The 12126-nt window shown below is 43.0% G+C and overlaps 1 protein-coding gene across 1 annotated transcript; it reads left to right on the forward strand.

Annotated features, from left to right (window-relative positions):
- The first annotated feature begins 8382 nt into the window (after positions 1-8382).
- LOC136408025 (uncharacterized) lies at positions 8383-11677 on the forward strand. Its single transcript, XM_066388744.1, has 7 exons — positions 8383-9323; positions 9421-9685; positions 9748-9948; positions 10014-10249; positions 10291-11140; positions 11190-11452; positions 11512-11677. The coding sequence occupies exons 1-7, from the start codon at positions 8383-8385 to the stop codon at positions 11675-11677; spliced, it is 2922 nt and encodes a 973-aa protein (XP_066244841.1).
- The last annotated feature ends 449 nt before the right edge of the window (positions 11678-12126 follow it).

The raw sequence follows: 12126 nt of genomic DNA on the forward strand, positions 1-12126 counted from the left end.
AAAAAAGAATTTGTAAGTGCCTAGAAATGGACGGTAGACATTTCGAACATCTATTATAAATATTTCTTTTCTGTTTTATGTTATAGTTGATATGTGATTTAGAACTTTGAACTAAATAACACCAAATGGCGCAAAGAACAATTATTTAGCGTATTCTGTAAAAACGCGAAGACTTAGTTATGAACACCCTAATACCATTCAATAGGTAATTAAAAATTACATATCCTGGTATGTTAAAAAATATAGCATTGTATTTAAATTAACCCATTAACGCCCAATTTATTAAAAAAAAAATTTTTTTTTTACAAATTGAAATATTGGCTACTTAAACCGTTATAAAATTACTGTCATCGAAAAATATCCAAAAATTTTAGTACTTTTTTCAGAAATCACTGTCCTAAAAATAGGACGCTGGGCGTATGGAGGTACATTATAATAAAATTAACTCATATTCAACAATATATTTTTAATTATTTATTATATTGAGGAATAATTAAAATGTATTTTATAATTTATTTTTTCGAATGAAATTTAAGAAAACATGCTTTACATAAAGTAATATTACATTTTTCACAAAAACTTAACGGTTTACTTTTACAATTTTGATACTGGCCACGACGTTGTTTGTCTCTGGTTTTAAGATAATGACTTTTCTGATCAAATCTTACATCTTCAGGCACTATTGATCTTGATGTTGAAGGTAAACTTTTAGGTCTTCCCTTCATAATACTTCGGCCGTGTCCCAGTTTTAAATAGTAATCAGCAATCTCTCTTCTAAAGTCTTTTATGCTTAGAGCTTTTTTTTCATGTATATGTTTGTGGATTAAATATGAATTTACTACAGCCATATCGATTATACGAGTTACTAAACACCAGTACCACTTTTTCCCTTTAACAGCTATAGCATGTTTTTCTAGAAGCCAATCGTGTTGGTCTACTCCACCCATAAAGCGATTATAATTATAAATTACTTTTGGCTGAGGTATAGAAATTCGTCCTTTTTTTTCCTTACTCCACCTCTCAGTATATGCTAAGGGTTTAATACTGTCAAAATTAGTTGCAACAGACACACATTTATTATCATTCCATTTCACAATAAAAACTTTATTGTTTTGATCGAAACGAAAATCATATGCGCCTCGTGCACTTTTTTCAAGCTCCTTAGATAATTTCATGGGACACTTTCGGGTTCTATTTTCTCTAATAGTACCAGTCGCTTTAAAACCTAATTCGTTTAACTTACAAAATAACTTATAGCTACTAAAAAAGTTGTCAAAATAAAGTGTATAACTATTTGGATCAGTTAAGATTGATGTCATATTCAATATCACTCTTGTTCCCAAAGGATATTCAGGATGATTTTCAGATGCTTCTTTTCCACAATATAAGGAGAAATTGTAGCAGTAACCAGTTTCACCGCACATAGCCCACAACTTATAGCCAAATCTTATAGGCTTTGCTCTAATAAATTGTTTCAATGAATTGTGACCGTAATAACGAACAATCATTTCGTCAGTTGATAGGTTCGAATCGAATACACCCCATTTTCTAAAATTTTTATTTACTCTATTTATTAAAGGTCGAATTTTGAATCCTCTGTCAGACTTATTGTTAATTGCTTGACTATTATCTTGAAAATGTAAAACGGATTTTATTTCTAAATAAGCATTTCTACTCATAGCATTTCGAACTAAAGGTACTCCTAGATCTTCGCATTCGGACCAATAATCACGTTCACTGGGAATAGTGTGATAGCCTGTGAAAATCAAGAATCCGAAAAATATTTTAATATCTTCAATTGTTGCAACAAAATCATGTTTGTTTTTCTGCGTAGTTGCATAACGATTTGTTTCATCTTTTATCATCTGGTACATTCCATTATCAAATATTTCTTCAAATATATTTATAGGCGTAAAATCAGCAAGGGTATTTTTTAAATATTCAGATTGTTTTCTGGCAAGTCCTTCTTCATCGGCAGTAAAATTGGATTTGTATTTCGGAAAAATTTTTCTCCACTTTGCTATCACTGGAGTTTCTAATTTCATTTTTTTTTCCTTTGGATCGGAGGAAGAGGATGTAACGAATGAAGAAAGCGGCAATTTGTCATCATCTGATTCATCACTAGCGTAGCACTCAATTTCAGCTGAACCTGGTACGTCATTTACCACCGGCGCTTCTAAATCCTCTCCAATATCTTCCTCATCGGTCAATTCGTCAACATCCGGAGGTAAAGTAAGAATGTCTGCTTCGATTTGTTCAGAGAATAAATACTCAACAGCTCCATCCAAAGTTTTAAATGGAATAGAACTCATATTAGTACCTGTAAACCAAAATTTGTTTGATATTTCCACTATGAAAAATATTAATAGAAATTCGTTAAATTTGTATACTCCTGAAGCCCAGCATCATATTTATATGACACTAAACTTTACAAATAATTTGCACATAAACTGTTAACACAATAATTTATTTTACTACATATACTGTAAATACATATAAATAACTAATTAATACTACAAAAAAAAAATACTTACTTGCGATAGTTGATTTTATATATTCGTAAAACAAAGACGATGCATGCACTAAAAAAACTGTCACTTTTTCACACTTCACTGTTCGAGTCACAGAAAAAACTGAAGACATTTAATTAAAAAATTATAGTCCTCAGAGTTTATTGATTTAAAGTTCGGGTAAAGAGTTTGTTTATGTTTTGTCTGGAAGGCCCAAAACAATTATAACAAACGCGTTCTATTTATATGACGCTGGATGTTAATGGGTTAATCAAGTTATAGTTACTTAAATTTATTATTTGATTAGTTTTAATTTTTGCACATTCTGTATAAAATGGCAAGTTTATTATGATTGGGATATAAAATATGATCTATTGTTACACTACACTGTAAATTACACTTGCATAACTTAAATACTTCTTAAATGTTTAAAACATAAAAATTAGGTCAAATTTTAATAAAATTCAAATTATTTAAAAAACCTTAACTTTTAGGTATAGTAAACCTTATTAAAACATACACTTATTTTGATCGGAGAATCCAAAAATGCAATAATATACAGAGGGTTCCATTTAAAAAAACACAACTTTGTTACTTTTAGGGCTTTTGGAACAACCTGTATAATATGAAAATAATTTTAAAAAGTAGCCATAATAGATCCCCGTATAGCCCAAAAGTGAAACCTTTTGAAAGCCTCGTATTTTAGCCACAATATTCCGCGCCGTATAGCGTGAATAAACCTGTATAACACAAATAGGACGTAAGTATAACACTTCTAGAACGAATGTGTTACAAATTTATAATCAAATCAAACCGATACATGAATATATGGTGAATAAACATAGACTAAAAGATCCTGTAACTAAGTTGAAAGAGGAACTTGAAAACATCACTATTCAAATGCAACAAATGCGTACTAGTACTGAAATACAATCAAAATGAGATGATAATGATACTCTAATTAACAGTAACAACGAGGTAGTGAATAGCAATCAAAATGAGCTATTGAGTCAATCATCAAAACAGTCAAATAATAATCATCAACCTGTAAAACAAAAATCTGAATTGTTTAACGCTATAGCAGAAAATGAACATATACCTGACAAATGTATATACAATTTAACCGACAAATATATAAATGGTAATTTAACCAAAAAACAAATTGAGAAAGTAATCAAAACATTAAAAACCAAATCACAAAGTCCACAAACGTGCTTGCATGTAACTAGACATCATATATGCACAACAAAAGGACAATCCAAGAACTTTAAATGTTGTATTCATAGTTAATTTACCTATAAAATGTGATTTTGAGAAGAGTTAATATTAAATTTATGAAAATTTAAGCAGCGAGCGCCATCTATGAAAGAAGCTATCAAGCTCTCTTGCGGAGATCGCGGGAAACATTAATATAATGTTGTTTTCTGCTCATTCTCTATTGAATTGAAGGTTAAGTTTTTATTTACTTCTTTCTTATCATCTAAAAAATATCATTTGAACTATAAGAATGAATACACATCGAAATAAGTTTAGAATGAATATGGCGACCAGAAATTATGAAATGCTGGTGCAATACAGAAATCATGCTGAATATGAGGGAAGAGTAACTACCGAAAATGGAGAAAGAGGTGTTGAGATTAAAATAACACCTGGACTGAAATGACATGGCTCTATGCACATACCTGTAAAGGAAATTGATGATGTTGTTAACATTAACTTAACTACCATTGAAATAGAGGTAAGTATACCAATAGGTGCATTTTATGTAATAAAGTTTGGGTACAGCGATTCGAAGAACAATTTTCGGCGCAACATCAGAGCTGACAGGTAAAATATATACTATAAGATTATAACTATTGTATAAGATACAAAACAGTTACTATTTTTGTAAACCCTCACAAAAAATTACCTATCTTTTTGCCTTCTGTATCTTGAACGGTTATTCTTTCTGAGGAAAACTGTATATTAAAATTAAAATTCTTTTGTACAAACTCTTACTTATTTTTCAGCAATAATGATTCGGGTGTATCTTCCGGGGAACCTAGCCCACTTGCTAAAGAGTAACGATGAATCATTGCATTTCAATTAATACTACATATACAGGGTGGCCGGATACTCCGCGTACAACGCTATATCAGATATAGTACAACTCATAATAAATCGATTTAACTAGACTTGCCTTAGTATAAAAGTTGTTAATAACGGAGCTACAGGGTGTCAAAGTTGAAAAAGGAAATCAGATTTTCTTTAATATCTTTCGACTTCTTCAAACTAATTTCACGAAATTTGGTATCCGGGGGTTTTTTGAGATGAGAAATTCAAATTTGTAAACGATTTCGATGTATCTTCTAGAGGGCGCCACAAGCGACCATTAGGACACTTTTAAACCGTCAAAACTTTTTTTTGCCACAGTATACCATATGTCAATTTTGAATAGAAAAATCGGTGACATATCACTTTAGGTCATCTCAGACGAATGTTTTTTTTTAATTCAGAACGCTTTCTTATCATCATTAGAAGTCATCAAGATCAGGAAAAATCGAATAAAAAAATAATTTTTTTTTAAATTACTCGGAAAATTTAATTTTACAGTAATTTGAATACTTTTTCTCAATACTAAAGTGTCTTACGGGACCGTGAAGTGAAAAGGGGTCCTGGGTGGGGCAGCTAAAACGGGATTTTAATGTATTTTTAGGGTAGTTCAGGTTAGTTCAGATTCCTCCCTGAGATGTCTCCATCTTGTCGCGGTAGGGGGGCTTATGTGACCCGGGGGCCAGCTAACTCTTCCCGAGGACGGGGCAAGACCCGGGGAAGACGGCAAGGCACAACAAAGAGATACACAAAAAAGAATAAATGAATAGTGAGGTAAAAAACTCGATATCCCAGGCGGGTAAAAATTCCGCCACTGGTTCCGACCAGGTGCAAGCCTCGGTGGCCGGTGCTGGCCCCAAGGATTCTGGGGGGAGCCAAACTCACTTGCGTTTTACGAGGAGGTTACACGTGGAGAGGTGTTCTTCGGACCCCACCATTGGGTATTTAGTGGGGAAAAGGGAAGGAAATACGGACGGGACAGGACAGGATGGGGGGAGTCAGGGGAATGAAAAGGAAGGTGTGGGATTCGTCTGTTTCTCAAAATGAAGAAGAGGCGTATAAAAAGAAGAAAAGCCCAGAGGTTCTCATTGTCAGGGAGGCAATAGGGCAAATGATTAGCCTAATAAAGGATTTGGAGGGGAAATTAGAGAGGAACACGTCAAGGGATATTAAGGAAATTACGGGGAATCTCAGGAAATAGGGAGAGGTATTTGAAAGGGACATAGTGAGGGACTGATTGGAATGTTCTGCTATTAGAAGATAGACAAGATGACTTACGACGCGGACACACAAACAGACGGACGGACGGGACAGGGAGAGGGGAAACGGGGAAACGCCCGCTCTTCTGTCTTTATAGGTTGCCAGACAGAGACAGAGGAGAGGATCAGAGGGGAACTCCAGCCGCGCAGGATCGGACAGCTTGTCAGGGATGACAGGCTGACCAATGCGTTTAAGGAGATGTGGAAGAAAGAGGCGTACACTGCCACGAAGGTCTGCCCGGGGGATCCGCTTAAATACAAGTACGGGGCAGATCTCGGTGTCATTGTGGGGGTGTATTCCATCCCCTTCAGTAAGAGGATTTAACAACTCTTCCCGGAACTGGGGAAGCTGGATTTCGCTGAAAGTGAGGAGTAGGGGAAGGATCCCCTTTCTGCGCCAGGTCTGCATGGGCGGCGGGGGATGGGGAAACACTAGAGACGAGGACTCGGCAGGCCATGGAACTGGTTGCCGATACGTTTCACAGCATGGGACTTAGCATGGCCACGGATGAAACCGAGATGGTGCTCCTGGCCGGACGAAGGAAAATAAGGGGTATGAGTCTGAGAGTGGACGACGTCTCGTACGAGACGAAAGAATGCGTTAGTACCTGGGAGTGTGGTTCAGCAGAAATGCTCGCTTCGGTGAGCATGCGCGCCGGACCGCCGAAAAGGTATCAAGAGTGGTTGGGAAGCTTGAAGGCATATTGCCTAGAGTCGGTGGTTTGGGGTATGAGAGACGGAGGTTGGTGGTGATGGAGGCATCGTCGATCCTGGTGTACGCGGCTCCTGTCTGACAGACGGAGCTGACGTGCGGAAAGCACGTGGCCATCCTGGAGAGGGCAAACCGTTTGCTCGCGCTCCGTGTGGCCAGTGCCTATAGAACGGCACCCACCGAAGCGGTGCTGGCTTTGGTCAAGATACCTCCGGTACAGATTAGAGTGCTAGAGCGTAGTATGCTGAGCGAAGGTAGAAACGAGGCGAATGAATGGGCGATGAGAGAATGGGAGAAGGACTGGGAGAAGTATGAGGGCTAGATCAAAACCTTCATACCGCGGATCCGGATCTGGTGCGAGTGCGAGTGGAGTAAGAGCGGGTATGCGCTGTCGCAGGTATTTACCGGGCACAGCGTGTGCGGTAAGTACCTGAAGCGCATCGGGGTGGAAAGAAGTGCGCGTTGCTGGTTCTGCGATGCGAATGAGGAGACACTGGAGCATACGCTCTAGGAGTGTCCAGAATGGGAGGGTTATCGGGTGGAGGCCAGGGAGAGTGGACTTGATCTGTACCGAAGCAAGATAGGGAATGAATTGGTGGAAAGTGCGAGAAAATGAGAAGCGTTTGAGGGCCTGACGGAGAAAATCCTGAAGGCTAAGATTGCAAGGGAGAACGAGAGGAAGAAAAGTGTGGTGTGTGGCTGTGTCCGCAGTCTAAGAAGCCAAGGAGGCCCCGAGGTAATGCCGTAAGGCGGTCCCGACTCAGAAGAGGGGAGGTGGGTTTAGTGGGTAGGCGGGCGACGCAATAGTCGGTCGAATCCCACACTACCCGGCTGAGGACCAAGTCGGATGTCTTAAGAAGATTCCCTCCTCCTCGCAAAAAAGAAGAGAAAGTTAGTTCAGGCTAGTTCAGATTGTCGTATCATTGTGTCTCGTATTCGCCATTGTAAGCAGTATGAATTCTAAAGAAGGATTAATCCGAATTTACCCGAATTCTGGAAACAACAAATTTCCCTTGTTCATTGGGTGTGTACATGACGAGAATACAGACGACCCCAAGAACTTTTTTTACTCAACTGCTACAAAGATGTGACTATACATAAGATCTTTCCCTGGAAACGAAATTGTCAACCATCATGTGCATGGGGGGTCATTTACAAAATAAGAGATGGAACTCCCAATTATGTTGAACCAGGTCAAACCGGGGAGGATTTCATCATTCCGTTGCCGGACAACGACGAAGAATTAAAAAAATTGTTTTATCATATAACTGCAATGGTTGTTGGAATGAGTGTAATCCAAAAAGGCTATACTTATGATAAAGTTTATGCTATGGTAGACTATATTCCACTTTGTTGCGTATGTCGTGTGAAGGATTTTAATGTGACCGCAGAGGTACCTCGTATACGGTCCTCAATTACAAAGGTATCCCTTAATTTAAAGTTTAAAGAGAAGCTAACCATTTTCGCAAGGGAGGGAAGGATCGTGGAGGCCATCAAAAAGAGATGGAATTAGGAGATCTTCGGAGTGACTGAAGTGGCTTATGGAGACCCCACCAGCGAGGGTTTTAGAATGGACTTGGCCATTCTTGTGGGGAAAGGGGAGAGCTCCCTCAAGGAGAGGTTCTTGCAGCTCCTCCCAGAGCTGAGGGAGCTTGAGACGGAGTAGGGATGGATACCCAGCCTTATCCAGACGTGTAACCTGAGGAAGGAAGGTAAGGTTATAACTAAGCAGAAACACATCTGCTTCCAGGAGTTGAACAGTACGGGGCCAGTGGTGGTCTTCGAGGTCCTCACGAAATTTATCGCCACGATGCTGGAGGAAGGGAGGGAAAGCGTAGTCATCCCGCTAGTACCGAGGGCTGATCCGTGGAAACTTCGAAAGGTGTACGAGCTCGCATGCTGGAACCTGGAGAAGAAAATCAGGATCAAGCTATACTTGCCTGAAGGGACAACCACTGGGGGGGAAGTAGCCAAAGGTCCGGGTTCAAAGAGAAAAGAAGAGGGGGTCGTGATTTACAGTGATACTCTCCGCAGGGTATTCCAGCTGGTCGCAAACAGCCAGACCAAAGTGAACATCGGGACGGTCAGAGAGACGAAAAAGGGGGAGGTGCTCTTCACGCTCCCTAAGGGGGGAGAACAGGGGGAGGAGCTGAAGGACATATTGGGAAAAGGACTAGGGGAGAATAAGGTCAGGTCTGGGGGTTACGGGCAGACTGTCGTATTCCAAATTACAGGAATGGACGGGGTAACTACGGGGGATGAGGCCATCGGAGCAGTGGCTGCTGCGACTGGGCTGGATCACAAGAAGCTTCGGCTGAAAGGACTCCGCACGAGCTATGGGAGCTGCCAGACAGCCACCATTCTCGTCAGAGAGGGGGATGCAGCCGATCTCCGAGGTGTGACCAGCCTGAGGGTCGGCATGAACATGTGCCGACTCAGGGAGCGGAAGGACACCGGAAGATGCTACCGCTGCTGGGAATCAGGACACCGGGCCCAGGAGTACAAAGGGGTTGACAGGACCCGGTTGTGCTCCCGATGCGGGAAGGAGGGGCACAGGGCGAGGGAATGCAAAGATCCTCGCTACTGCCCCTTCTGTAAAGCGGAAGGACCCGGCTGCATGGGACCGGGTAAAGTACTTGCAGGTGGGCGGGGAACAACCTCCAAAAACACAGGTGGGCCAGAGCCAGGGCCGACGGAGAAGAAGGACGAGGCACCGGAGGCTACCGGGAACAGGAATGCGGATCAAAGAAGGTAAGAAGTGAGTGTGTGTAATGGATATGCGTGTTTTAGGTGCGGGAATAAATGAGAAAGACATGAATGGTACAATGGTGGGACCCAAACATCTTAGATGTTTGCAGATCAACCTGGACAGGAAACGAGTCGCTACCGACCAGCTGTTCCAGACGATCAGAGAACAGGGCATCGATGTCGTTCTAGGACAAGAACCGAACAAAGCCTTGAAAGATGTAATCCGGGATAGAGACGATGATGCGTTCATCTGGCTGAAAGGCTGGATGAGGACGAGGTCCATACACAGGGACCGGGGGTTCGTGGCGGTGAAGCTGGGCCGGTTGGCGCTGGTCTCAGTATACTTTTCGCCAAATAGAGCACGAGTAAGTTTGAAGCGATGATAGATAGGTTAGACAGATTCGTCGCTGGCCTGAACCGCAGGAAGGTCCTCATAGCAGGGAACTTGAATGCAAAGTGCGCGATGTTTGGCTCTGACATCACGAATGCCTATGGAAGGGTCCTGGAGGAGTTCGTTGGGGCAAGAGAACTCACCCCACTCAACATCGGGGCGAAGTGGACGTTCGATAACAAGAACGGAAGATCGGTCATAGACGTGACCATGGGTGGCTCTATTGTGGCGGGTACGGTGAGAGAGTGGCGGGTCGAACGGGACATTGAGAGTGGGAGTGGACATAGGTACATCACCTACAGAATCGTGGGGATAGACCTGAAAGTCTGGGAAGGATGGATAAGAGGAAGACTGACGGATGGATCGTGACAGCGAAAGGTTTGAGTAAGTTGAATAGATACGTATGTGAGAATGTTTTAGGAGGCGGAACTGAGCCGGACCAAATAGTGAGGGAAATCGGGGAAGACTCAACGAGTCCTTGCTTAGGAAGAACGGAAGAACGGATAGCAGGAAAGCGGTGTATTGGTGGAATGAAACTGTAAGTGTGCATAGAAAAGAGTGTTTCCAGGCCAAACATAGGATGACAAGAATAAGGGGGAGCAGGGAGACGAATGAAGGTAGAAGGGTGGCTGAAGAAGAGTATGTGAGAACGAAGAAGATCCTGAAGGAATCCATTAGGAATGCCAAGGGGGATGCGTGGAAGAAGTTGTGCAACGACCTGGAGGCGGACGTCTGGGGTCTCGGCTACAAGATTGTGGCTGGGAAGCTTGGTCTCCTGAAACCGAGCCACCTGGCAGAAGCGGACATGCTGAAGCGGGTGGAGGGACTGTTCTCGGTGAGGGATAGGATAAGATGGGATAGGGTTGTTACAGGTGCTGAGGATGTGGAGTGGGTTTCGGCGGAGGAGATCCGACAGGCGGCCCGGGAACTCGGGAGCAGGAAGGCTCCAGAGTTGGACGGAATTCCAAATGAAGTCATTAAGACCTACCTTGGGATTAATCCCCAAGGGATGGCAGACTGTGTCACGAACATCTTGGTGACAGGGGAATTCCCGAAGAACCGGAAGAGGGCCCGGCTCGTCCTGGTGGAGAAGCCGAAGAGGGACCTGGGAGCGGAGGCATCGTACCGGCCCATCTGTCTTATCGATGGACTCGGGAAGGTCGCTGAGAAGATCATCAAGACCAGGCTGATGACCCAAGTTGTCGAACATGGTATGCTTGACAAGAATCAGTTTGGTTTTGTTAAGGGTAGGTGCACCATAGACGCCATGCGGGCTGTAACGCGGATCGTGGAGAAATTCAGGGAGACCAGCTACACACATGCGGGCCTTTGCGTGATGGTAAATATTGACGTTAAGAACGCGTTTAACTCAGCACCCTGGGACCACATAGTGGAGACACTGAAGGGGTCCCCGGCCCCCATTCAGCAGGTGTCTCGTAGGCGTGATACAGTCGTACCTTGACGAAAGGTCGGCGCAGTTGCCTAACGGGGAGGTCCGGGAACTATCGTGTGGGGTGCCTCAGGGGTCCGTTTTAGGCCCGGTGTTGTGGAACCTGTATTACGACGAACTGCTGAAGCTAGACTATCCAAAGGGCGTCACCCCAGTGGCGTACGCGGACGATCTGGTGTTGGTGATTACGGCGGAGAGCAGAAAGATACTAGGACCAAAGAGACCATGTAGAAGGTCATTGACACGTTCCGTGCCAAAGGGCTCAGCATGGTGTCCGAGAAGACCGAGATGGTGTTATTGGCCGGAAGACGTAAATTACCAAGTATGAGTATAGTTGTGGATGATTTCAGGTATGAGACGAGTGCAAGTGTCAAGTACCTGGAGGTGTGGTTCAGCAAGGATGCTAGGTTCGGCGAACACATTCGTAGGACAGCTGACAAGTTGGGGGGAATAATCCGCAAACTGAATGGCACTCTCCCCAGAGTAAATGGCTGGGTTATGATAGAAGGCGGGTGATGATCATGGCGGCATCGTCGGCGCTGTTGTATACTGCACCAGTGTGGCAGGGAGTGCTAGGGATCAAGACGTACAGGGCCGCCCTGGAGCGGGCGAATAAAATGCTCGCGATCAGGGTGGCCTACGCATATCGAACGGTCCCGTGTGCGGCGATGTTGGCACTGGCCAAGATCCCGCCGATTAGACTGCGTGTGGATGAGAGGAAAATGGTGTGGGAAAGAGGAAAAGGTTTCAGAAATGAGGCCAGAGAATGGATGATGAATGAATGGGAGAATGAATGGGCTATGTATTGTGGGTGGATGAAGGTCCTCGTTCCGAACATAAGACGATGGGTCGAATGTGAATGGACGAGAACCGGGTATGAACTGACGCAGGTGTTTACTGGACACGGTGTGTTCGGGAAATACCTGCACAGAATAGGTATTGAAGAGAGTAACGGCTGCTGGTTC

Source organism: Euwallacea similis, chromosome 4 (assembly GCF_039881205.1).
Source record: "Euwallacea similis isolate ESF13 chromosome 4, ESF131.1, whole genome shotgun sequence".
In the NCBI taxonomy this organism is placed as follows: domain Eukaryota; kingdom Metazoa; phylum Arthropoda; class Insecta; order Coleoptera; family Curculionidae; genus Euwallacea; species Euwallacea similis.